The following is a 25,606-nucleotide window of genomic DNA, read 5'->3' as shown; positions in this document are numbered from 1 at the left end:
GACAGGGATGGGAACGGGGACAGGGACGGGAATGCGGACGGGGACAGGGATGGGAACAGGGATGGGAACATGGACAGGGATGAGAATGGGGACAGGGACGGGAATGAGAATGGGGAGGGATGGGAACGGGGACAGGGATGGGAACGGGGACAGGGACAGGGACGGGAATGAGAATGGGGACAGGGATAGGAATGGGGACAGGGACGAGAATGGGAATGGGGACAGGGATGGGAATGGGGACAGGGATGGGAATGGGAACAGGGACAGGGATGAGAATGGGGACAGGGATGGGAACGGGGACAGGGACGTGAATGAGAATGGGGACAGGGACGAGAATGGGAATGGGGACAGGGATGGGGATGAGGCGTGGATCTGTCCCGCGGCCAAGCGAAGAGGCGGGAGGCACTAGGGCACCAGCACGGGTGTATTTGTCCGGGCAGGATCCACCTGCCCTCACGCTCCATCACGATGGAGCCACAGAGCACCCACACGCCCAGGCCAGGCACAGCCCCGGCACCGCAGGGAAACGATATCAACAGCAGAGGCGGGGGCGCAGGGGCACCAGGACCCCTCAGCCGAAGGGGCCCTTGACGTTCTTGGGCTGGAAGAGGGGCTGCTCCAGGGGCACGGCCCCCAGGCACTCGGCGGGGCTGCAGTGCCCCGTCTTGCCCGGCTGCCCCGTGGCTCCCGGGGGACCAGGAACGCCGGGGATGCCTTGCTGCCCCACAGGGCCCGGGGGACCCATCTTCCCGTAGCCTGGTGGCCCTTGGGGACCTGGAAAAGATGGAGAGAACAAGGGAGGCAGCAGGGTGCGGGGCTGGCAGCGAGCTCCAGCGTGGGGCTGGGGGCCATGGGGAGGGAGAGGGCTCACCTGGGGGGCCTGGGGGGCCGCTGTCCCCCATCATCCCCACACCTTTCTCGCCTTTCTCTCCTTTGGCACCTGGCTCACCTGGAAGAGGGGTGAGATGGAGAAGCGAGAGATGGAGAAGCGAGAGATGGAGAAGCGAGAGATGGAGAGGGGGCGAGATGGAGAAGCGAGAGATGGAGAAGCGAGAGATGGAGAAGCGAGAGATGGAGAGGGGGCGAGATGGAGAGGAGATGAGGTGGAGAGGGGATGAGATGGAGAGGGGGTGAGATGGAGAAGGGACGAGATGGAGAAGGGATGAGATGGAAGAGGGCGAGATGGAGAAGGGGCGAGATGGAGAGGGGGTGAGATGGAGAGGGGCGAAACGGAGAAGGGATGAGATGGAGAAGGGCAAGATGATGAGGGATGGGATGGAGAGAGATGAGATGGAGGGGAGAGATGGAGAAGGGCAAGACAGAGGGGGTGAGATAGAGAAGAGTGAGATGGAGAGAGGTGAGGCCTCAGCACAACTGTGGTGCTCAGGGACACCCTGGGGAGCAGCACCTACCCCGCATGCCCGGCACACCCTGCCGCCCCTCTCTGCCGATCTGCCCTGGCAGCCCTGGGGAGCCAGGGGGTCCCGGCCGGCCGGGCAGCCCGTCCTTCCCCGGGGGACCAGGTCTCCCTGGGGATGCCACCATCTCCACTGGGAATTGAAGCCGGGAGGTGTAGTACGCCATGCGCTCTGCAGGGAGAGGTGTCCGTGCTCAGTGCCAGTGTGGATGAGATGATGCCAGGGTGCCACCAGCCCTCATCCCCACCGCCTCGTTACCATCGAACATCTTGCTCAGTTCCTGCCTGATGAATCTCTTGATCTCATCGTAGTTCACCACGTCTCCCTGGGGGGACACAGGAGGGGCCATGGGCACCAGGCGCTGTGTGGGGCTGGGGTCCCGCGCCCCAGCCGCCTCTCCTTACCATCATCCCCGGGGGTCCCGGCAGCCCGGGGCTGCCCGCGGGTCCCGGTGAGCCGGGGGGACCCCTCTCTCCCGCAGGGCCCCGTGGCCCCACGAGCCCCATGGAGCCGCTTTTCCCTGGCCCCCCAGGCATGCCGGCTCTGCCCTTCTCCCCAGGGTATCCTCTCTCGCCGGGGGATCCAGCTTCGCCCTGTGGAGACACGGAGAGACAGGGCTCAGTGCCGGTGCCCCCTGCACCCCGTGGGGCTGTGGGAGGGTGGGATGGCCGTGGTGGCACGGCCGGGCTCTGTCCTCACCTTCTGGCCAGCTGGCCCTGCAGAACCAGGTTTTCCTGGTGGGCCCTGGGGAGACACAGAGGAGCAGGGTGGCAGGGATGTCCCTTGTGCAGGCATCCTGGGGACACCACGGCCAGGACAGAGGGTGCCACGCTCTGGCCCCAGGAGATGCCCCTCAGAACTCCTACCTCTTTACCAACAGGTCCATCTGGTCCCTGCTCCCCCTGCAAAAACAAAGTTAGGCAGTGTGAGATGGCAGCTGCCACGGCACCGGTCTCAGGGCACCCACCGCTCTGGGATGCAGGGGTCCCAGCACCCCGCTGCACTCACCGGCGGTCCCGGGTGGCCCGGGGGTCCCGGCTGTCCTGGCATTCCTGGCAGACCTCGCTCTCCCGTGGAGCCCCGCTCACCTTTCAGCCCCTGCCGGGTGCAGGAGGGAGCCGGGAGCAGCAGAGTCAGCGTGGGATAGGGATGGTGACCCCCAAACCCCCTCTCCACGGCACCCACCAAGCCCTGGCGCCCCACAGCCAAGGCTGGGATGGAAGCAGGGTCCCTGCACCACTCACCACTCCGGCGAGGCCAGCGGGTCCCGGCTGCCCTGGGGTGCCAGGAGGGCCCTGGGGGCAGAAAGAGGGGTGTCGGCTTCGGGGGGGCCCCACCGTGCTCCCCGATCATGGGCACCAAGCTGGCGCACTGTGGGGCACAGCTCCAACTCACGATGGGCCCTGGGGGTCCTTGCCGGCCTTGGGGTCCCATGGGTCCGGGGTCACCCTGGAGAAGGCAGCGTGACAGGAGGTGTCAGGGGGTTCATCCAGCTCAGGGAGCTTGTGCCCACCCAAGCCCCTCACTCACCTCCGCTCCCGGCCGGCCCGTGCTCCCTGGGGGACCAGGCTTCCCGCAGTCACCCTAAAGGGAGGAAGGGACATGATGGGCAGCGCAGCACAAGGAGACGTTGGAGAGGTCACCACCGAGTGCCCCCCAGCACCACCATGGCTCACCTTCGGTCCCGGGAGACCCGGGTGCCCCGTCTTCCCCTTGAAGCCCTGCAGGGAGAAAAGAGCTGGATGGGGGTCCCGGTCCCCACGAGCGGACCGAAGCAGGCGACCCCAACCCCAGTCTGTGCTGAGTACCCCATCGGGGGGATGCTCGCCCACCCCTCGGGCTCAGCATCCCCAGGAGCACAGGGTGGGACAGTCCTGGCTCAGGGGACACCATGTCCTGGCTATTGGGATGTGCCAGGCACCGAGCGTCAGGGAGGAGGGTGGTCACTCACCGGAGGACCCATCATCCCTGGTGGCCCGGGGGGGCCGGGGTCACCCTGAAGAGAAAGAGACGTGGATTGGGGGTGTCCAGGGGGTTGCAGGGTGGCTGCCCCTCACCAGCCCCCGGCCATGCCCCAGAGCCTCACCCGCAGCCCTGGTTTGCCATCCTTGCCGTCCAGTCCCTCCAAGCCAGCAGGACCCTGTGGGAACAAGGTAGGGGTGGTAAAGGGTGGTTTGCACTGAGGGGTTTTGGGGTTCCCCGAGGGACCTGCTCTGGGCATGGGAACAGGTCCTAGGAATGGCTCCAGCCAGAGCTCCCCAGGAGCTCCACTGGTCCCATCCCCTCTGCCCCCAAGGGTGGCACAGGGGACCCTTACCTGGATGCCTGGGGGTCCGGGAGGTCCGGGGGGCCCTGGCATCCCCGTGGGGCCACGCATGCCCTCGCTGCCCTGCAAAAGCCACAGGAGGTCACAGGAGCAGCTGGGATTGTGCCGTGTCTGGCACCCCTTGGCCACCCTGCTGGGGTAGCAGTGCCACACGCAGCCACATCCCGCTGGCACTCACCTTCTCAGCTACGGGCCCCGGTGGCCCAGCCGGACCGACCTTCCCTGGGAAGCCGGGGGGTCCCTACGGAGAAAAGGGGTGTTGAGTGAAGGGGGAGAGCGGCATTGTGGCACGAGAGACCAGCCCCACAGAGCCCACTGGCTCCAAACTCATTTTAATGCGTTCGCTCTGCGCCTTATCCCATGGGATGTGCCCATGTCCCTGGGCAGAACCCCCTGTCCCCATCCCCTGCTGGCTACCTGGGCCCAGACGGTTGGGGCTGGGCATCATCTCATAGCATCTTAGAAAGTTTTGGACCAGAAGGGACCTCCAAGCCCATCCAGTCCCACCCCCTGCCATGGGCAGGGACACCTCCCACTGGATCAGGGGCTCCAAGCCCCATCCAACCTGGCCTTGAACCCCTCCAGGGATGGGGCAGCCACCCCTGCAGCCTCCCCACCCTCATCATGAAGAATTTCTTCCTAACATCTCATCTAAACCTTCCCCTCCCCAGTTTAAAGCCATCTCCTGGGGTCACCCCCTGTGCTGGAGGGTCCCCGACGGGACATACTCACCGGTGGCCCTGGGAAGCCGGGCTGACCCTGGAAACCCTGCGGAGAGATGAGAGCTGAGCCGGACCCCCGAGGCCACGTCCTGCCCCATGGGGGTCCCGGGGACGTCCACCAGCCCCTCGGGGACGCTCACCTGGTCGCCCTTCTCGCCAGCACTGCCCGGGAGCCCACGCTCGCCCCTCGGTCCCTGCAGAAAGAGGGGTTGAAGTGGGTGGGGAGCAGCTCTTTGACCCCCCAAACCACCCTCCCTCCCTCCTCGCAGCCCCCCGGGAGCCCATCGGGGTGGGCACCTACCGCTGGCCCCGTGGGACCGGGGAGACCGTCCAAACCGGGGGGACCCTGGGAAGTGGAGGAACAGGGTCAGATGGAAGCAGCTGGGAGGTCCCCATCCCCATTGCCCAGGGTGGAGGGGGCACCTGGGAGAGCCCCCAGCCCCTCTGCCCTGGAGCGAGGGCCCCGAGGGACTCACCAGCTCCCCTTTCTCCCCAGGGGGGCCCACGTAGCCTCGCTCGCCCTTGATGCCCTGGGGAAGAAGCAGATTAAAGCCCCGCGCAGGAGAGGGGGCTGTGGGGCACAGATGGGAGACGGGGGGGACAGACGGGGCAGGGATGGGGCATGAGATGGATAGAGAAAGATGGGGCGTGGAGGGGAGGTGGGGGGACAGATGGGGCACAGATGGATGGGGCACGGCTGAGCAGATGGGCACTGGGAATGTGGGATGGGATGGTTGGGACAGGGATGAGCTCTGCAGGGATGCAGCACTTGGTGCCCACTGGGGTCCCTCAGCCGCCTGCCCTGGCAGCACAGGGGGCTCGGGGAGCACATGGGGACACATGAGGTGGCCAGAGCCATGTGCTGCTGGCTCCCCACGGTACTCACGGGAAGGCCAGGAGGACCCGTCGCTCCGGGGTAGCCAGGCTGTCCTGGAGGTCCCTGCGTGCGAGGACAACAGTAAGCCACCAGCAGCACCCCAGCCAGGAGCCCCGAGCCCGTGGGGCACCCGTGTGTCCCCATCCCCTCATCCCACACCACTCACCGGCTCCCCTTTGGCTCCAGCGAGCCCAGCGGGGCCGCGTTCCCCCTGGAGACCCTTGGAGGGAGAAGAGAGGAGTTGCAGGAGATCTCCCGCAGCCCCTGCCCGGGGCTGTGCCCACATGGCAGCATGGCTGGGCAGAGCGCGGGGGCCGAGGACTCGGGCACAGACCATGGGGTCTGCAACCCCCGCCAGCCCCCGCCTGCTCTGCACCTCCAGGCACCGCTTGGCACCCGGCTGGGCTCCCTCCACCCACGTGCGCCGGGCTCCAAACCCATGCGTGGCCAGGGATGCCCCCATCCAGACGTGGGTCACTGCTGGCTGTGCCCCATGCTGTGTCCCGGTACCCAGGACACACATCCAGCCACAGCTCCAGTCTGGTGCCACCCGCGGCCTCTCCGTCCTCCCAGGATTGCCGCAGGTGACACGCCGGGCTCCGTGGCACAGGACCGCTGGGATGGGTTAGTGGGGTGACACGGTGTCGAGGCGATGGAGACGGGACAGGACAGGCTGGCACACCGCAGAGCAGCGCCCCACACAGACCCACATTGACCCACACAGACCATGGGGTTACGGTGACATTAGCAGACAAGGGGACAGCAGCAGGACACAGCTGGCGTGGGCGAGGGAGGGCAGGATCCTCCAAAAACCATCACCGGCGCAGCCCCACCGTCACCTTGTGCTAGGAGGGAGCATGGGGGGAGCGGGAGGATGGAGATTCGAGATGTGGATGAAGATTCGAGATGTGGATGAAGATTCCAGATGTGGATGAAGATTCCAGGTGTGGATGAAGATTCCAGGTGTGGATGAAGATTCGAGATGTGGATGGAGATTCGAGATGTGGATGGAGATTCGAGATGTGGATGGAGATTCAAGATGGGGATGAAGATTCAAGATGGGGATAAAGACTCAAGATGGGGATGGTGTTGGAGGCTGGCTGACCCCAGAGGAGCCAGGGACCATGAGAAGAGGAGGATGAGCCGCAGCAGCGCTGGCTGCACAGGAGAATCCTCCAGTCCCCCTCGCGGGGAGTCCGTGGGGGCAGCCACTGGGTGCCACCTGCTGCATCCAGCCCACCCTGTGGGAGCCACGATGAACCGTGGGCACCAAGCCAGGGTAGAAGCTCCCTGACACTCGAGAGTGGCTGATCCGAGCCAGCCTAGAGTCTGCGGCCACCCCAGCACCCCCAGGTCCCACGGCGAAGGGCTCCAACACGGGGCACCGGGGCCAGCAAGGGTCAGCACCGCGTCCCCAAGCCCAGGATCGATTGATTATTCCTGAGCCTACAGACCCTGGGTCTGCCGAGACCCCCTGCGTGGGGATGGAGGAGGTGGAAATGGGAGGATGGAGATGGAGTGGAAGGCGAGGGGGGCTGCGGCTGCTCCCAGGGGGGACATGGACAGTGGACACAGCCAAACCAAGCGGCAGCAACAAAGAGCACAGAGCAGAGCCGTGCTGAGTCCTTACGGGCAGTCCGGGTGCGCCAGGCGTTCCAGGAAAGCCTGGGGGGCCCTGAAGGGAGAAACAGGGAGGTCACAGCCTGGAAATGGCACCTGGGAGCCTGGAATGAGCCTGTGGGGCGCCGCAGAGTGGCTCCCACCACACCAGCCTCCTGCTCCAGCTCCGGGTTGGCAGCGCCTTCGCCTCCATCTCCAGCCTCGCCACGCTCACCGCTGCCTCGCCGCAGCTCCAGCCCCTGCCCATCACCGGGGCCTCGGGGCAGGGCACTGGGCTCCCTTGGCGAGTTGCGGTTGGGGGCTCCAAGCCCCTCAGTTCCCCCAACACGATGCCTGCAGAGGTACTTACGATGGGCCCAGGCGGCCCCGGGGGTCCCCGCAGTCCCGGTGAGCCCTGCAGAGAGGTGGCTGGGTCAGAAGCAGCCCTGGTGGGGGCTCCGAGGGCACCACAGGACCAGCCGTGCCCACTGGGAAGGGCTGGGATAGCGGAGACGGGGTGGAGGAGCTGGGAAAAGGTGCAGACAGAGGGCACCCACCTGCTCGCCTCTCTCGCCGGGGATGCCCGGGGCGCCCGGCAGCCCGGGGTCACCCACGCAGTCCGTGTCGGGGCTGTCACCCTGCAGGGAGCGGGGATGCATCAGGAGCTCTGCCCATGGCCAAGCCCCGCAAAGTGACCCCCAGAGCAACCTCTGCTTCCCACAGCCCCCGGTGTTCCCACAGCGAGGGGACAGTGCTGGGTCCTGCCCCAGCGGGGCCCAGGGAGCCAGCCCAGGGCAGCCGCTCAGCCCCAGGGGCAGGAAGAGGGGCTGGGGGCACGATTCACTCACCCGAGCCTCCTCCGCTCTCTGGAACTGAGCAAAGCACTGGAAGAAAACCCAGGAGTCACTGGGGGATCTCCTGCAGGGAGGCACTGGAGGAGCTGTGGGGCACAGAGCCCCACATCCCACACCCCTAGGGTGCTCAGCACCGACCCCGGCACAGGACAAGCCCTTCGCCCTCCCCGAGGATCCCATCCAGGCAGGACCAGCATGTCCAGAGCATGTCCAGCACGTGCCCAGAGCACAACCAGCCCTGCAAGCACCTGCTCAGCACGACTGCCACGCATGCCGGGGGCTTGGGAGCTCCTCTGCTCCCCCGAAGACCCCCTAGGACCGGGGGTGCTTGGGCACCAGGAGGCAGGCAATACTCACACGGGTGCAGCCCTCGTTGCCAGGGGCTCCTGGCATCCCCCCATCCCCTTTCTCCTCCTTGACCACTGTGGGAGCTTCAAGGGCAGCCTGCAGCTGGACGCAGTCCCCGCAGAGGCTCTGCGAGGAGGTGAGGAGTCAGGAGCACCCCGAGATGCTCGGGGATCCCCCAGGCACCACCCTGTCCCTGCCCTCTCACCTTCAACACCTCAATATTCCTCTCAGCCATGACGGCCAGCGGGCCCTGGAAGAGAGGCAGGAGGGAAGGGGATGGTGCCCGTGCCAGGGGATTGGGATAGGGACAGCGGGAAGGGGACGGTGCCCGTGCCAGGGGAGCAGGACAGGCACAACAGGCACAGCCGCCACCTACCAGGTCACCTGCTGGTCCTGGCAGTCCTGGCAAACCGTTGTGTCCTGGCATCCCCTAAAGACGAGGCCAGAGCTTGAATATCAAGACCCTTGGCTGAAAGCCGGGCACGACTGGTGCCCGCTTGCCCGCTGCTCCTCCCATCTCCCATCGCTCACCTGGCGACCGGGGGCACCGGGGGGGCCAGGGGGACCTGGGGCTCCGGGGGGACCCTGCAACACCCCAAAACACGATTGGAGAGAGGCAGGGGGTGAGGTGAGGGGGGGGTTGGTGGGCACCACGTGGCAGGGGCAGCACCCACCTGTGGTCCTGGCTGCGGCTGCCAGGACATCCCGGTCCACAGTCCTGGGGCTCCCTGCGGCCGAGAGAATGGGGAGAGCATTCGGGGTGGGGGAAGCAGAGCTGGGGGTGCCCGGGGGTGCCCGCAGTGCTTACCGGCATCCCGGTGTAGCTGGGGTCCTGGCGGGGGCCAAGCGGGCAGGCGCAGTCCCCGGGGTCTCCCTGCAGAGAGAGGGGGTGAGGGCAGGGTGGGCAGCGGGGCGGCACGGGGGCTCGGCTCCACCTGGACCCCAACTCACCTTCTCTCCCCGCGCGCCCTTCTCCCCCTGCGAGGAGGAAGGACACGTGCGCATTAGCGTTAGATCATCCTCAGCCCCCCGCGCCCCCCACCCACGGCACCGCGATGCCCCCACACGTACCGGCTGCCCGCTGGACCCTGGTGCCCCGGGGAGCCCTGTGGGGCCCTGTGAGGAAGAGGGTGAGGGAGCTCTGTTCTCAGCCCACGGCACGGTGGCTTTTAGCAGGAGGAGGACAGCGATGCCCACCCTGGACTCACCGGTGGCCCCGTGATGCTGGTCCCTGGTGGCCCAGGGGGTCCCGTGGCACCTTTGGACCCCGGAGATCCCTGCAGAGGAAGGACAGCAGGAGTGGGGGGAACGGGGGGAGAAGGAGGGCTGGGGGACGCTCTCTTACCTTGGCACCTTTCTCTGCCGTCATCCCGGGGGGTCCCTGGGGTCCGGGAGGGCCCTGGGGACAGGAGAGGGCATCAGCTTCCCCCAGCCCCCCAGCCAGCCCCCTGCCCGCCCCGCGAGCCACGGTGGCAGCGTTGTCCCCAGGGCGGTCTGGCCAGGACCTCATTGCCACCGCTCGCACCGGGGAGCTGGCACTGCCAGGGGGTCAGGCCACGGCTTGCAGGAATCGGGGGGCTGGTGGTCACCCCCTCTGCAGGGCTGGGGAGACCGGGACGCTACGTACGGGGGTCCCGGGTGGGCCAGTGCTTCCAGGCTCTCCCTGGAACAAACACGGTGTGTGAGAGCCGGTACAGCTGCCCGGCACAGCGCGGCACGGGCACCCCGCGCACCCACCTGCGGTCCCGGATGACCGATCCCTGGCTGTCCTGGCTCACCCTGGGGAGGCAGAGGGGCAGTGAGCAGCCCTGAGACCCCCCATGGCCCATCGCCTCACAGCTCCGAGAGCCCCCGGTGCCCACTGCCCCCCAGCATTCACTGCCCCGAGTCCCCCAGTGCCCATCGCCCACAGCCCTGAGACCCCCAGCACCCACTGCCTGCAACCCTGAGACCCCCAGTGCCCCAAATCCATCACCCTGCAGAGCCCCGAGACCTCCAAACCCCCTCCCCACAGACCCCCAGCACCCATCACCCTGCATCCCCAAATCCCCCATTGCCCTGCAGCCCCGAGACCCCCCAAGCCTCCTCCTCACAGCCCCCCAGCACCCACTGCCTCACAGCATTCACTGCCATGAGTCCCCCAGTGTCCATCACCCACAACCCTGAGACCCCCAGTGCCCCGAATCCATCACCCTGCAGAGCCCCAAGACCCTCCAAACCCCCTCCCCACAGCCCCCTAGCACCCATCACCCTGCAGCCCCAAGACACCCCCAAAACCCCTCCTCACAGTCCCCCAGCACCCACTGTCCCACAGCCATGAGACCCCCATCGTCCCATGGCTCTGAAACCCCTCGCTCCCTGCCCCGACCCCCATCACTCCATGGCTCCGAGACCCCTCGCCCCACTCACCTGCAGCCCCTTTGGTCCTGGGGGGCCCTGAACTCCGGGCAGTCCCGGTTTCCCCTACAAAGAGCGGGGTCAGCCGTGCAGGCGCGAGGCCACGGGCACCGGCAGCGCCGCGGGGAGGGGGCACTCACGGCTCTGCCCGGCTGGCCGATGCCAGGGGGACCCTGGTCCCCTTTGGCCCCGCGTGGTCCTGGGATGCTGACCGTGTCCGAGAAGTCCCGATGAGGAGTGGGACTGGGCTCACAGGCATCGCCCTGCAGAGGAGAGGAGGTGGGAGGGGAGAGGGATGGAGGGGACAGAGGGTGGGATGGGAGAAGGAGGGATGGGAGAGGGAGGGGAGAGGGAGGGGAGAAGGAGAGGGATGGGAGAGGGATGGGAGAGGGATGGGAGAGGGATGGGATGGGAGAGGGAGGGATGGGAGAGGGAGGGATGGGAGAGGGATGGGATGGGAGAGGGATGGGATGGAAGAGGGATGGGATGGAAGAGGGATGGGATGGGAGAAGGAGGGATGGGAGAGGGATGGGATGGGAGAGGGATGGGATGGGAGAAGGAGGGATGGGAGAGGGATGGGATGGGAGAAGGAGGGATGGGATGGGAGAAGGAGAGATGGGATGGGAGAGGGACGAGAGAAGGAGGGATGGGAGAGGGACACCACAGTGATGGGGTGCAGGTTCCCACACCCACATGGGAGTCTCACCTTCTCGCCTTTGGGGCCAGCTGGACCCATAACACCAGGCTCTCCTGCCAGCCCTGGGAGCCCGGCCGTGCCCGGGGTGCCCGGGTCCCCAGGACTGCCTGCGTCGCCCTGGCAAAGAGAGGGGACAAGGCTGGCACGGGCTGGGAGCGCACAGCACAGCCCCAGGTGGGGGTTCACAGCCCCCTCTGCCACCACCAGCCCCCCCAGAGCCCCCTCCCCAGCCTCACTCACCTTCTGTCCCTTCTGGCCAGCCACCCCGGGTCTGCCCTGGGGAAACAGGAGCGGGTCAGGCCAGGGCACCCCCAAACTGGGCACCGTGGTGTGCGGGTGGACTCACCGCTGTGCCCGGGGGCCCGTCCTGCCCCTTCTGTCCCGGTGGCCCCGGCACGGCCAGCATCGTCGCTGTCCCTTCGAGGGCCTGTGGCACCGGAGGGCACTGCCCGCACGGCTCGCCCTGCAGAAGGGACATCCCTGAGCGCAGCTTTGGGGACCCACAGCCCCGCTGCCCTCCCCATCTCAGCCTGTCCCATGCCACGAATTGCACGGGTCTCAGCTGGGGAGGTGTCAGAGAGGGAGCAGGGTCCCTGTCACAGCGCTCACCTTCTCTCCTTTGAGCCCCCGCACGCCCGCATCACCCTTTTCTCCCGGGAGCCCCTACACCAAGAAGTCACAGCAGAGGTGAGACCAGAGCCCCCACTTCTGCCTCCCGGACTCCCAGCATCCACGCCGAGCCCCGCGCCCCGACTCACCGGGCTGCCCATGGGTCCCTCCTGGCCACCATCCCCCTGTAAGACTTCAGGGTCAGGATCGGGCCCCGTAGGGAGCTGAGGCTGCCCCAGCCCCGTGGGGCGATGCAGCTGCTCCTGCTCCCTCAGGGGGTGCAGAGAAGGCAGGGAGGGGTTGGGGTCACTCACCTTCTCGCCCTTGATGCCTGCCAGCCCGGGGAGCCCCGCTTCGCCCTGCCAAACGCCCCGTGCGGTTACATCGCTGGCACCCGTGCAGCCCTAGGGGGCAGGGGCATCTCCAGCATGGAGAAGGGGCTCAGCCCCAGCTACTCACCAGCGCGCCCGGGTCACCCTCCAGCCCCTCGGTCGGAGCCCGCAGCAGCGCCGCGAGGACGCGGGCATCGCACGACAGGCACGAGTCGCCCTGCGAGGGCAGGGAGAGAGCAAGGCTCAGGGGGGCTGCCCAGGGAGCCAGCGGGTGGGATGGAGGGACAGACACCCACTCACCTTCTCTCCTTTCATCCCCTGGATGCCGCGATCTCCCTGCGGATGAGAAAGAGAGAGACGCTGGGCTGGGTGCTGCCAGCGCAGGCTGGATGGCACCTGCGTGTCCCCCACGCCCCACGCCACCTACCCTGTCCCCCTTGGGTCCTGCAGGGCCGGGTCTGTCCTGGGGAGGGGGAAACAGAGGGAGATTTAGGGATGCTGAGACAGGACCCCGCTCTGCCCCCCACCCCACACACCTGCCCGTGAGCCCCCTGTTCAGACTCACCGAGACCCCGTCCTTGCCGGGTGCTCCGGGCACTCCCCTGGGTCCCGGCTTGCCAGGCAGCCCGGTGGCACCGAGCAGCCCCTCGGAGACGGTGGGACACACCTCACACGGCTCCCCCTGCCCATGGGGACAACGAGATGCAGCCCTGGGCTGGGGGGGTCCTCGGGGTGGCCCCCAAGATGCCCTGTGCAGCCCCGAGCCCAGGCACCGCGGAGGAGCCGTGCTGGCGGGGGCACCGCGAGGACTGGCACAGCCCCTCACCTGCCCACCCTGCGGCACCCACCTTGTCTCCTTTCGGCCCTAGGATGCCGGGGGGACCCTGTGGGATGAAGGAAGGGGACACGGCTGCTTCAGCGAGTCCCGAGACCAAGGTTTGCGCTGGCAATGCCACCCAGCAGCCCCAAATCCCCGCCACCAGCCCCAGCACAGGATGGTTCCAGCCCTGAACGAGGCCGCCGGCTCTCCCGAACCCCTTTCCACGCCTGGGCTCGGATTCCACCCCCACTCCAGCCAAGCAGCCCCAACCCTGCGCCAAGAAACCATCCCTGACCCCAGGCTTTGGCTCCAGCTCGCGGTACTCACGGGCGTCCCAGGCGATCCTCCGGGTCCAGCAGCTCCCGGGCTGCCCTGGAGCCAAAGATGGGAAAGCCTGAGCCCAGCGAGGGAGAAAGCCGTGGCCCCCAGCCCCTCCACGCTCCATTCCCCATCTTGCAGGGGTCTCCATCCCCCCTCTCGTGGGGGTCTCCTGGCCCCGGCCGAGCCCTGGCACCCAGCGGGGCTTGCCCGGCTGGCAGCAGCGATAGCTGGAACTGCCAGCTCCACGCTGGCTCCAGCTGGGGATCCCCAGCACGATCCCGAGCTGTCCTGGGGCAGGATGGGGGGGCAGCCAAGACCCCTTTTTGCACCCCACTCACCTTTTCTCCTTTTGGGCCCGGGGGGCCACCAGGGTCACCCTGAAGGGAGAGAGAGGATGGCGTCAGCCCTGCCCAGACACCCTCGCTGACCCCAATCCGTGGCGATGCCCACCCGCAGCTGCTGTGTGCCAAGCCCGGAACGCCACGCACGGCACGGGGGCCTTACCGGCTTCCCTGGCAGCCCGATTCCTGGAGAGCCCGGCTTCCCTGGGGGCCCCGGCTCGCCAGCCAGACCCTCGGGTCCCACGCTGCCTGGGTCACCCTGGAAGGGAAGGGTGGGATGTCAGCACCAGGGATGCTGCTGGGTGCCCCCACTCTCCTGCCCCAGAACCCCATTCTCCTCTCTCAGAGCCCCCGTTCTCCTTCTCCAGAGCCCCCACCTACCTTCTGGCCCTTGGGTCCCACCACGCAGATCTCTCCAGGCCGTCCCTGCCAGGAGGGAGCAAGGTGTGAAGGCTCAGACACATCCATCACCGTGCACGACACCGTGCAGGCTGGTCCAGTCCCCAGAACCTGCCACCCTGGGGGTGCCCCACGATACTCACATCACGCCCCGGGCGCCCTGGCTTGCCCTGCAGTCCCCCGTCGCCCTTCTCTCCTTTCTGGCCCTGCAGGACAGACAGACGTCACCCACGTCACCTCCTGTGCCACCTGGGTTGGTTGCCCAGCATCCTTGCACCCACGAGGCAGCCACGCCAGGACCCACGGACGCGCTGGGGCTGGACTTACCTTCTGCCCATCAGCACCAGTTGCCCCCGGGAGCCCCTGTATGGGAACAGCAGGGAGATGTGGGTGCCCAGGGGAGGGCACCCAAGGGTGCTCGTGCAGGTGCCCCAGGGAGGGCACTGCAGGTGCCCAAGGGGGGACTCATACAGGTTTTCCCTCCTCCCACTTGCGCTGCGGCTCCTTCCACCCCCCCACCATGGCCTGAGTTGCCTCCTCGGGGCCAGACCCCCGCACACCCCAGCGCCGGGTACGCACCAGTCACAGTGGGGAGCCCCGCGGGGTCCCCATGCCACGGCCCCATCCGCTGAGCATCACTTACCACCTCTCCGCGCTGCCCCTTCTCGCCCCGCGGCCCCTCAGCGCACTGGGGAGGGGGAGGCAGTGGGGTGAGGGGGGGGTGGTGGCAGAGCCGGGGAAGGGGGGTAGGTGGATGGTGGGGAAGGGGCTCACCTGTATGGGGCCACCAGGGTGGGTGCGCACGCAGTCAGCGCCCTGCAGGAGGGGGGATGTGGATCAGGGGGTCTGCCCGTGCTGGGGGCCTACGGGGGGCTCCCCAGGGCAGGGGGACATCCAGGAGCCAGGGACCCCCGTAGGGAGCATCCCCAGGGCATGGGGGTCCCTGCCTGGGACACTCACACGGTCGCCTTTCTCGCCCTTGGTGCCAGGCAGCCCACGCTCGCCCCGCACACCCTGCGAAAGAGGGGAGGGTGACGCGACAGGCATGGGGTCCCCACATCCACGCCTGTGCCTGCAGCCACGGCTCCTGGGGGGGATGCTCCAGGCACACGAGGGTCTGCGTGGCTACATCTCTGCTGGAGCTGGGGGATGACAAACCTACCTTTGGACCCAGGGGACCGAGGGTGACCTAGGAGACAGGAGAGAGGTGTCCCACAGGGCCAGACTCCTGCCAAGGGCACGCAGCCTCCGAACGGCAGTGGGAGAGAGACTGGAGCCCCTGGCAGCCCCCATCCTCCCCATGGGTTCCCAAACACCCACCGTCCCCACCATCAGCCCCACGCCTCCAGCCAGAGGTTCTGTTCCATAGGAATGGGGCCACATCTGGAAGGGATCAGAGACCTTCCCCACAGCCAGATGTTCCTGGGCCAGCAGGACCCGTGGGTCACAGGGGGCTGAGAGCGATGGCAAAGTGGCAGGTGACATAGCTGGGCTGGCGCCCTGGTGGCTTTCACCACCCCCTCTCCCAGCCCCAGCAGAAGGGCTGGAGTCCCCGCTCCTCTCCCAGCACAGCCTGGAGCTGCTTGGCACACACTCACGTTTGCCGAGGCCGTCTGCGGCGAGCAGGGTGGGCACTGCAAGATGAGATGGGGATGGCAGCTTGCACCAGCTCCACGTGCTGCCCACAGCACCCAAACCCCAACATCCCCCACAAACCCATGGCCACGGCTCCTGGGCACCTCAAATCCATGGGGCACCCCAGCAGCATCTCTCCCCGCGCTGGGGGTGCCAGGGTGGAGAAGGGAAAAGCAAGCAGAGCATTCCATGGAATCATGGAACGGTTTGGGTTGGAAGGGACCTCGAGGCCCATCCAGTTCCAACCCCTGCCATGGGCAGGGACACCTCCCGCTGGATCAGGGGCTCCAAGCTCCACCCCAGGTGCCAGAGCCAGCAGGGCTGAACACCCCCAGCCACAGCCAGCCCCACACCTCACCCCCTTGACTTCTGGGGTGTTCCAGCTGCTTGGGGGGTGCTATTGCCCTGTGGGGCAGCCACATGGAGCAGAGGGTGTGAAGAAAAGCCAGGTGGGCTCGTAACCCCTGCAGCTGCACAGCCCACGGTGCCAGACCCCGTCTGCACCCCAGCAAGGTCCTGGGGACACAGGACGGCACAGGGATGGGGAACAGGGCGTGCGAGAGACACTCCCAGATCCGGCAGCGCTTTGGAGACGCTCGGAAGGAACAAAGAGGCCCTTGGCCACGGCTGGGATCGCTCCAGCAGCAGCGGAGAGAAATGGGGCCTCAATTCCTGTGCGGGGGAGCGGAGCAGCCGCTTCTGCAGGCGTCTCTGCAGCGCAGGCGTCCATGAAGTCCCCAAAGGGAGCAGTGACGGACCCAGCCTGGGGCACAGACGGGCTCTGGTGTGGCACCGGCACCAGCATGAGGCAGGGGAATGGGGCTGGGTGGGCAAGGACGGGTACAACCATGCTGGGACAGCCTTTCCCACCTCCCCGCACCTTCTCCTCGTGATCTGCCTTCAGGCTGGTCCTCCCTGGTGCCCTTGCTGGCTCCTGCGGAGAGAGCAAAGCATCCCTTGGGTTATCCTGCCTGGAGCATCCATAGATGCTGCCTGTGCACCCCAAGCTGATTCCACCCCTGGGTTATCCTGCCTGGAGCACCCCTGGGTGCTGCCTGCCTCGGGCTGAGCCCCACGCCGGCGGCTCAGCAGTGCAGACAGGCAGTGGGGCTGCAGGAGCCCTCCCTTCCCTCGCTCCCTGGCTCCTGGCCACCACCATCTCCCTCCCTCCCCTCGCTCTGAGCCTGGCGTGCTGGAAAATCTGAGACAGGGCTCTTCCAGGGGCTGAATCAACATGGCCAGGGCAGCCCCGGGCAGCCGGCGTGGCAGCGTGCCCTAAGCACCCTGTGCCAGGCTGGGTGCCCGTGCCAGGCTGCGGTGCCGGGTCTCACCGCGCCCAGCGGCTCCTCCAGGCAGAAGCAGCGGGTGTACAGCCGCCCCTCGGGCTGCGGCGACATCTCGATCAGGTTGCTGCTCTGCATCAGCTCCGCTTGCCGACGGGTCTTGGGTGCTTCTGGGAGGCACTGCAGGAGAGCGGGGGGCACAGGGGGGGTTAATGCAGGGAGAACAAGGAGCCTCAGCCCTGCCCGAGCACCCAGGGCGATGCAGGAGAGGGATGCATCCTGCACCGTGTCCCATAGGAACAGGCATCGAGAGGCATCCTAGCGCTGGCAAAGACCTGCCCTGCATCCCGGCCACCGCGAGCGGGAGGTGACAGAGAGGGCAGCTTTGCAAGAGAAGACCTGCCCTCCCTGTGCCTCAGTTTCCCCTCTGACTGCAGGGCAACACCAGGGCCTGGTTGAGACTGGGGTGGGGGGCTCGGGGGGACTCACCCCGCCAGCCGAGATCTCACAGCACCCCTCCTGCCTGGCCAGCTCGGCGTCGCAGTAGATCTGAGCCTGCTGGATGTCAAACTGCAGCGGAACCGGGCAGCGGGTCAGGAGCAGGCAGGGATGAATCCTGCCCTGCAGGCTGGGTGACCCCGAGCCCCCCAGGACTCACCCGGACCGGGCTGCCGCGCACGGCGTCCAGCCCCAGGAAGGCATTGCCCTCTGGGACCAGCGCCCGCCGCGGCGCCAGCGGCTTGGAGGAGATGGAGGCGCAGTCCAGGTGGACAGAGACCGAGTGGCTCTGCACAGCCACCACCACCTTGTGCCACTGCCCGTCGAAGAGGGACGCCACCGCCTTCCCCGCGAAGACGGCGCTGACGAAGGCGGCTCCTGGCGCCCTGGCCTGAAGCTCCAGGCTCTTCTCGGGGCCGTGCACGGCCAGGGAGAGCTGGGCAGAGAGGGGACGGCACCGCGCTCGGGGACGGCTGCTGGCTGTGCCCTCGCCGCTGGCACATCCCGCAACCCCAGGGCCATACCTGGGGGTAGCCTTGCCGGTCGGTGACCTGGAAGAGGTACCAGTGCTCCCCGGTGCTGTTCTTCTTCATCAGCAAGGTGAGGACGAGGGTGAAGGCGGGGGGCAGCCCGCGGGGGAACACCTGCCTGTGGGGACAGCGTCAGGGGCAGCTGGACCCTGCCCCGAGCTCCAACGCCAGCGCTTGCACCCCCAGCCCCACGGTGCCCACCGGCAGCATCACCCCAACCGCTGCTGCCGGGGTCTGTCCCCGTCGGTGGCACCGCGGATGCCATCAGGGCGCATCCAGCCCCACGTGGACCTGATGCTGCGGCTGCCGGAGATACCAGCACGTAGGCAACAAGAGCCAAACACGAGGCAGACGGCAGCGACGCTTCCTCCCATCCTGGTGTGGCACGGGGAGCTCAGACTGTCCCTGCAAAGCCCTCAGCCCTGCAGCCCTCGCCCCAGCCAGATGTGCAAGCGACGGAGGGGACCGAGCATCCCCACGCAGCCCAGCCTGCCCCACACACCTCCCACCGCTGTCCCCACGCCCTGCCCCATAGCGCAGCCACCATCTCCACCACGCAGACCCACACGCAGCCCTCCTGGGGCACCCAGGGCCACGCATTTGTCACCACAGCCGGGAAACGCGTCCCCAGCCCCACAGGCAGCACAGGATGAACGCTCGGTGCAGGCAGTGGGTGGGGGGCACCCACAGCACCCGCCTCCCACCTGGTTCCCCCTCACACAGCGGGGAACGGGGCCACCATCCCCCGGTGACACTGTGCCCAGCGTGCCCACAGCCGCTCAGCCACTGGAAATATTCGCTTGGGGCTCTGTTCTGCTCCCGGCCTCGGCTCCACCACGCCAGCGATTTTCCAAGCCGCTGCTCTGGAGCGGGACCAAGGCATGGGAAGCAAACAGGACCTGGCCGTCCTCTCCGCAGGGCACAGGGGTGCCCACATGGAGCACCAAGGAGCAGGACCAGGGTAGGGGAGGCACCCATGGGTGCCCACCTGGGACTCACAACCTCGCTGCCAGGGCCACCCTTATGCTAAGTGCTCCCTAAGGCTGGCTCCGGGCTGCCGCAGGCTCCTGGCCAAGATAAAAGCCATCTAAGGACGCAGCCACCCCGGTCAGGAGCCAAGGCTGGGTCTCCTTTGCTCTCAGGAAAGCCCCAGGCGATGCCAGCCTCAGGGCGATGCGGGCTGGAGCAGGCAGGCGTGCAAACCACAGCAGCTTCCTCCAGGAACAGCTCCTGGGGACGTGGAGCTGCTCCCACCTCGCCACGCTGCAGCATCGCTGCCAGCCGCGGCCCTGCGGCGAGGAACAGCGCTGGGCACCGTCCCCGGCACGGCCAGGCGGGACGCGGTGGGGCTCCCCCAGCAGCCCCCGTGGCCCCAGCAAACCCAGCAGCGCCGGCTCGGAGCTGCGCAGCATTTCAAGCTTGTCTAGACCCTGGTGAGCGCCTGCCAAGCTGGGGAGAGCAGACAGAGCAGCCACAGAGTCGCGGTTGCGTAAGGGCTGGCCAGCACCCAGCCGAGCCGTGGCAGCCCATGATCTACTTTCTAGGAGGAAGGTGGCTTGGGCAGCCCTGGGGCTGCATCACCAGCACCACCGCGTTCCCTGGGTGCCTGGAGCTGCCTGACCTCTCCAGCACAACCCGAGGGCAAAGCCTAACGAGGTCCACCCTGTCCCCATCCCTAAAACACGTGGGGACGGTGCCCGGTGGCCACCGACGGCCACCCTGCGAGCCACCGGCACTCACTGCGTGGGCTGGACCAGGGGCACGGCGCCCAGCCGCAGCACCAGCGGCCCCCGCGGGTTGCGGACCTTCTTGATGGACGAGATCTTCAGCAAGTCGAACCTCTTAATCAGGTTAAAACCTGCAGGACAGAGCAGAGGAGGTGAGACCTGGGGGCTGGGGGCTGCTGCGTTCCAGGTGGGGCAGAGCCCATCGTCACGGAGTCGGGGCTGCACAGGGTCCCCGTCTTCAGACAAGAGGGCTTTCCTTACCCGTTACGTTCTCATACTTGTTCCCAACCAGATCCTCATCCCAGAGCTGTGGGCACAGCTCCCCTGCAAGGCAAATCAGCAGTGTCACCGCCGTGTCCCCAGAGCTCCCCAAGCCCAGGTGGGTGTTGAGGAGCTGCTGGGAGCTGCCCCAGCCCCCCAGCACGCCGGGACATCCACAGAGCAGCACGGAGCCAGCAAACACCGCTCCCACGGCTCCGTGCAAACAGCTGGGAGCGAAGCAGCAGGCTGGGAAGGGCCAGGAGGTGAGCTCGGAGCTGGCCCCAGCGAGGACACCGGGTGAAATGCTTTTCCCAGTTTGGCCTGTTTTGTCTCAAACCAGCTCCGCAGCTGGAATCAGGAGACTGGGGCAGGACACAGCCCCCAGAGATGCCCACTGGCCTCCGTGTTCCATCCTGGGGACATCCTCAGACCTGGTGGCCCCAGGGGAGAAGCACGAGGGGATGCTGAGAGGCTGAGCCGCAGGAATCGTAGTGTCGCGATCGCGGGGATGCCGGTGCTGCCTGCGACTGCGCTGCTCCATTATTGCTCTAGCAGCACCAACCCTCCTCCACCGGACGCTACCAGATGTTGGGAGGTGCGAGGAACACGAGGAAACAAGCGGGGATTGAAAGAAGAGTTTGTTTGGTCTCCATGCACACCAGCCCCGCAGCTCTTGGCTGTTCCTGGGGGGCAACTCTGAGCCCCACGGCCCCACTGCCCCCCTCCACCTCTGAACCGGGCACCACCATGGCGCTTCTCCCCGACACTGACCACTCGCTCGCACGCGGCCGGCAGGGAGGAGCCTGTCACCCCCAGGACCCCGGCAGCCCCGCAGGCACGTGTGGACGCCAGGAGCAGAGCTCCCCGCCACCAGCGGTGAGATCATCGGCAGCGGGTGGAAGGGAGGAAGGCATAAATCACCCCGAGCACAATCTGCTTTGAGGGTTCTCCTGGCCCCAGTGCTGCTCCTAAGAGAAAACCTCATCTCCCAACCCTCGCTTCCCCGACGAGGAGCTGGGAGGCTGTGCCACGCGGGACGGCGGGCGCCTGTGCCGGACGCAGGGTCCCTTCCGCGGGCAAAGCCGGGCTCCCCGAGGCCAAGGCAGCGCTCCACCCCCGCAAAGACTGATGCAACCACGGCTTCACTGCCAGGACTCCTCCTCGCCATCCGCCTCGAGCTCACCCCGAGCCACGGCCGGATCCATGCTGGGACCACAGCAGCCCCACAGCCAGGGATGTCTTGGCCAGGGCTCAGTCATCATCCCCGTGTCCCCAGCCGCGTGGTGACAGCCCCGAGCCCTCCACCGTTGGCTTGCACCATGGCCAAACCTCTTCCCAACTCACAGCTGGAGGCTCAAAGCCTCTTGGGAGCTCTGTGCATCCTCACCGCTGCCCTAAGTGGTCCTGGCTCACCTACAGAGCAGCTCCGGCTCGCTCCCGGCCGGACTCAGCTCCTGCACGCGCTGCTCTTGGCGCCAGCTGGCAGCGAGCGCCCCATGGCCGGAGCACGGCCAAGCCCCCTCCCTCTGTGAGCGCAGCATCGGCGTGGGGCATTCCCCGTGCTCGGCCGCAGTGGGGGCGATGGGGGGTGTCCTGGGGCTGGCTCCCCACGGCAGGGCTCGCTCGGCTCTCCCTTGGCCCCCGACCCACACGTGATGCTGAGCAAAAGCCCCACTGGCCCAGCAGGGAGCCAGGATCCGCAGACACCATTCCAGCCCTCTGCGTGTGGTCCTGGCAGGCAGGGATCTGACACGGCTCACAGGGTCCCCCGGTCACCTCTGCCCCCCAATCCCTGCGTCTGACCTAACCATTCCCTCCTCTCCTCGGGGCCAAGTGAGGAGGGGGGCTGCTCCCGTGCAGACCCCAAGCCTTTGCCCCACGCGCCTCTTACCTTCTGCCAGCGGCGTCTCCTTCCCCTCGCAGGCGCTGACGAGCCCCGCGAGTGCGAGAGCCCAGAGACCCCTCATGGTGCCCACGGCTGCAGCTCGGGGCCAGCTCGCCTGCCTGCAGGGGAGGGAGATGAGGTGGCAGCAGGACCAGCACCTGGTGGCCACCAGCCCGTGCCCGCTGGGACGCTGCCGGCAAAGCCACCGGCACGGAGCCAATGCTGACCCCCTCAGCCACGGCTTGAGCAGGTTTTGGGGGTCAGTGTGACCCCCATGCACTGCTGGTTCCCTCATCTGCCCCGCACCCAGCCCGAGCGCGCAGGACCAGCCCCAGCATCTTGGCACTCACAGGTTCAGTCCAGCCCCAGCTTGACATTTTACTCCAAACGCCAGGAGCTGATGGAAGGTTCTGCTCCCTCCTGTTTTATCTCCCAGCCCCATGCGGATTCCCAGGGTACCCCAAGGCCCCGTAGGTCACCCCGACCTGGCGTCCCTCGCCTGTTTCCTGCCACGAAGCAGCCAGAGCGGGCGCTGGGACAGGGAACACTCAGCATCGCTCACGGCTGCGAGAGCGGGACGGGCATCCCACGCCTTCCCCCCATCTCACAGCAATTGGGGACCCGCATGGCGAGCAGCCCTGGCTCTGCCCTACCCTCAGCTCTTTCCACACCTGCACCCCAGCTCCCCTGCCTCAAACCTCCTGTGCAACCTCTGCACCTTCAGGCTCCCCTGGCCTGGCACCTTCTGCCCCCCTGCACCCACTCGTTCACCCCCTGCACCCACCTCTGCTTCCTTGCACCCCCTGCACCCACCCAGGCACCCACCCCTGTCCCCCTGCGTCCACTCATGCACCCTCTGCACCCATCCCTGCCTCCTTGCACCCCCTGCACCCACTCTTGCTCCTCCTGCACCCATCCCTGCCCCCTTCCACCCTCTCCACACACCCCTGCACCCACCCCTGTCCCTCTGCACCCACTTGTGCTCCTCCAGCACCCACCTCAGCCCCCTTGCACCCCCTATACCCACCCAGGCACCCACCCCTATCCCCCTGCACCCACTCATGCACCTTCTGCACCCACCTCTGATTCCTCTCACCCCCTGCACCCACTCTTGCTCCTCCTGCACCCATCCCTGCCTCCCTGCACCCTCTGCACCTACTCTTGCTCCTCCAGCACCCGTCCCTGCTCCCTTGCACCCCCTGCGCCCCCTGCACCCCCTGCACCCCCTGCACCCAACTCTACCCCCTTGCACCCACTCTTGCTCCTCCTGCACCCACCCCCATCCCCCTTGCACCCACCCCAGCCCCCCTGCACCCCCTCCTGCTCCCCCCGCCCCCCCGCCCCGTTCCTCCCTCCGCACCCTCGGGTCCCCGCGGCTCCGGGCGCCGCTCCCGGCCGGGGCTGCTGATTAATTGCAATTAGCCGGGGTCCGTCCCGGTCGGGGCGAGGGTCTCGCTCACCTGCGGGGGTCCAGCCGGGGGGATCCGAGGGGCTCCGGCAGCTCCGCAGCCGCTTCCCGGGGGAACCGAGCCGCCCCCCGCCCCCCAAACGGGGGGGACCGAGCCGCCCCATCCCCGCCCCCCGCATCCTCCTCCCCCGGCACCGCCCCGGCCCGCGGGGGGAGAAATCCCGGTCCCGGGATGAGGACGAGACCCGATTCCCGGGATGAAGATGAGCTCAGTCCCCGGGATGAGCCCCAATTCCCGGGATAAGGATGAGCTCCAGTCCCCAGGATGAGCCCCAGTTCTCGGGATGAGGATGAGCCCCAGTCCCCAGGATGAAGATGAACCCCAGTTCCCAGGATAAGGATGAGCCCCAGTCCCTGGGATGAAGTTGAGCCCCAGCTCCCAGGATGAGCCCCAACTCTTGGGATGAGGATGAGCCTCAGTCCCCAGGATGAGCCCCAGTCCCCAGGATGAAGATGAACCCCATTTCCCAGGATAAGGATGAGCCCCAATCTCTGGGATGAAGTTGAGCCCCAGCTCCCAGGATGAAGATGAACCCCATTTCCCAGGATGGGGTGTGAGGCCCAATCTCTGGGATGAAGATGAGCCCCAATTCCCAGGATGGGGATGAACCCCAGTCCCTGGGATGAAGATGAGCCCCAATTCCCAGGATGGGGATGAACCCCAGTCCCTGGGATGAAGATGAATCCCAATTCCCAGGATGGGGGTGAGCCTTAGTCCCTGGGGTGAGCCTTATTCCCCAGGATGAGCCCTAGTTCCCAGGATGAGAATGAGCCCCAATTCCTGGGGATGAAGATGAGCCGCAGTCCCCAGGATGAGCCCCAGTTCCCAGGATAAGGGTGAACCCCAGTTCCTGAGTTGAGCCCCAGTTTCCAGCATGGGGATAAATTCCGGTCCCTGGGACAACGGTGAGGCCAAGTTCCTAGGATAAGAGTGAGCCCCAATCTCTGGGATGAAGATGAGCCCCAGTTCCCAGGATGGGGGTGAGCCCCAATCCCCAGGATAAACCTCGATGCGCCAGTCTGGGTCTGGGGGACACAAAGCCACCACGCGTGTCCCTGTGTCCCCGTCTCCAAGGGATGCTCAGGCAGCACAGCACCCGCCGAGCCCCCGCTCAGCCATTTTCCTCCCAAATTGTGATGAATCTATTTACACGGAAGCTTTACAAATGTGTGCTGGGGACGCATGCATCTCAATAAACGCGCTCTAATTAACAACTGATATTTATTCAGCCCACAGTAAATAAGCTGTCGCGGGCAAACCAAGCGGCTCCGCTTTTGAGGAGAGGCTCGTCTCTGCCACCGATTCAACCCACAGCCCTCGAGATACGGCGACGGAGCTCTCGAGCCTCCTGCGAGTCGTCTGCTCTAGTAATTAAGGGTAATTAGAGCAAGTGGGTACGAAACATAACAAAACTTTTCTGATTCCTGTTTATTGGATAATTATTCAGCCCGAGCTGTCGTTCGTGGCTACTCAGCGGCCCCACAACCCACCCTGCGGCCGAGCAGGGGCGAAGGGCAGCCTCGTCCCTTCCTTCCTCTTACCCAGTAGCTCCCAGGGCCCCAAATTCATCTGTGGGGGGTTGCAGCTGTCCCTCTGGCTGCTCCTCCTGTGCCTCAGTTTCCCTCGTGTCCCAGGATGCTCCCCTGGGTAGCTTGTCCCCAATGCAGCAGATGAAGGGATTGCACGGGGATGGCCGTGGTGTGGAAACCTCTGCTTCCCAGGGGATGGGATCAATGCTTGGGGGGAAGAGGCCAGATCCTGCCTCCCTTTGCTGTAACATTTCATGGGATCGGTGTCAGGGGGGAAGAGGCTGGATCCTGCCGCCCAGCACCCCGCTAAGGGGGAGCAGCCTGTCTCTGAGCCGGCATCCCCTGGAGCAGTGCCGAGCTGGGGGATGGAAAGCAGGATTCTGCGGTCCCTGCCCACCAGCCCAGCATGGAAAAAGCAGAGGGAAGCTTCTCTTCCAAGAAACAGCCGCGCCGGCTGCCAAGAAACACGAGCCGGAGCAGAGCCCGGCAATTTTGGGGCTGGAGACAATTTGCCTCCAAGCCCGAGCGTCATCCGCAGCGGTTGGGTTCCCGCAGGGCTCCCCACCTCCCGTGCCGAGCTCAGCCCCGGCAGGGCCCCCCAGAACCCCCAGTGCCGTGGGGCGACACTGAGCCAGCATCGCCAGCTCACGGCACGCTGGCCCCGGGAATTCCTGCGGCGAGGAGTTTGGCCGTTCAGCATTTCTCTCTGCACCGATTTGGGCCCAAACC

At 66.7% G+C, this 25,606-nt stretch overlaps 1 protein-coding gene across 1 annotated transcript; it reads right to left on the bottom strand.

The window, feature by feature from the left end:
* Positions 1–394: 394 nt before the first annotated feature.
* On the bottom strand, positions 395–23,375 carry COL16A1 (collagen type XVI alpha 1 chain). Its single transcript, XM_069875480.1, has 71 exons — positions 23,340–23,375; positions 21,886–21,998; positions 19,995–20,057; positions 19,747–19,864; positions 18,001–18,124; positions 17,637–17,912; positions 17,468–17,548; positions 17,027–17,158; positions 16,576–16,629; positions 15,659–15,694; positions 15,223–15,249; positions 15,021–15,074; positions 14,835–14,876; positions 14,704–14,748; positions 14,388–14,423; positions 14,204–14,266; positions 14,043–14,087; positions 13,825–13,920; positions 13,659–13,697; positions 13,327–13,371; positions 13,028–13,063; positions 12,745–12,861; positions 12,607–12,642; positions 12,480–12,515; positions 12,307–12,396; positions 12,162–12,206; positions 11,997–12,032; positions 11,848–11,901; positions 11,585–11,701; positions 11,479–11,514; positions 11,248–11,355; positions 10,682–10,804; positions 10,554–10,607; positions 9,882–9,923; positions 9,772–9,807; positions 9,490–9,543; positions 9,353–9,421; positions 9,216–9,260; positions 9,096–9,122; positions 8,953–9,018; positions 8,819–8,872; positions 8,676–8,729; positions 8,521–8,574; positions 8,350–8,394; positions 8,154–8,270; positions 7,791–7,826; positions 7,500–7,580; positions 7,313–7,357; positions 6,974–7,018; positions 5,510–5,563; positions 5,353–5,406; positions 4,943–4,996; positions 4,768–4,812; positions 4,607–4,660; positions 4,477–4,512; positions 3,923–3,985; positions 3,736–3,807; positions 3,505–3,558; positions 3,370–3,414; positions 3,095–3,139; positions 2,949–3,002; positions 2,814–2,867; positions 2,663–2,713; positions 2,427–2,516; positions 2,285–2,320; positions 2,118–2,162; positions 1,823–2,011; positions 1,677–1,743; positions 1,413–1,589; positions 872–949; positions 395–774 (listed from the first exon to the last, which is right to left on the bottom strand). The coding sequence occupies exons 2-71, from the start codon at positions 21,959–21,961 to the stop codon at positions 572–574; spliced, it is 4,830 nt and encodes a 1,609-aa protein (XP_069731581.1). The 5' UTR covers positions 21,962–21,998; positions 23,340–23,375; the 3' UTR covers positions 395–571.
* Positions 23,376–25,606: the final 2,231 nt, after the last annotated feature.

Source organism: Phaenicophaeus curvirostris, chromosome 23 (assembly GCF_032191515.1).
Source record: "Phaenicophaeus curvirostris isolate KB17595 chromosome 23, BPBGC_Pcur_1.0, whole genome shotgun sequence".
NCBI lineage: Eukaryota > Metazoa > Chordata > Aves > Cuculiformes > Cuculidae > Phaenicophaeus > Phaenicophaeus curvirostris.
The sequence above is the reverse complement of the archived record's forward strand: the minus strand, read 5'-3'. Positions and strand labels throughout refer to the sequence as shown.

Coding starts and splice junctions, on each gene's coding strand:
- COL16A1 (XM_069875480.1), bottom strand. CDS start 21,961: ATGAGGGGTCTCTGGGCTCTCGCACTCGCGGGGCTCGTCAGCGCCTGC. Junction 9,422..9,489: donor CGGCAGAGAAAGGTGCCAAG/GTAAGAGAGCGT, acceptor CTTCCTCTGCAG/GGATCTCCGGGGTCCAAAGG. Junction 2,012..2,117: donor CAGGGCCAGCTGGCCAGAAG/GTGAGGACAGAG, acceptor GTGTCTCCACAG/GGCGAAGCTGGATCCCCCGG.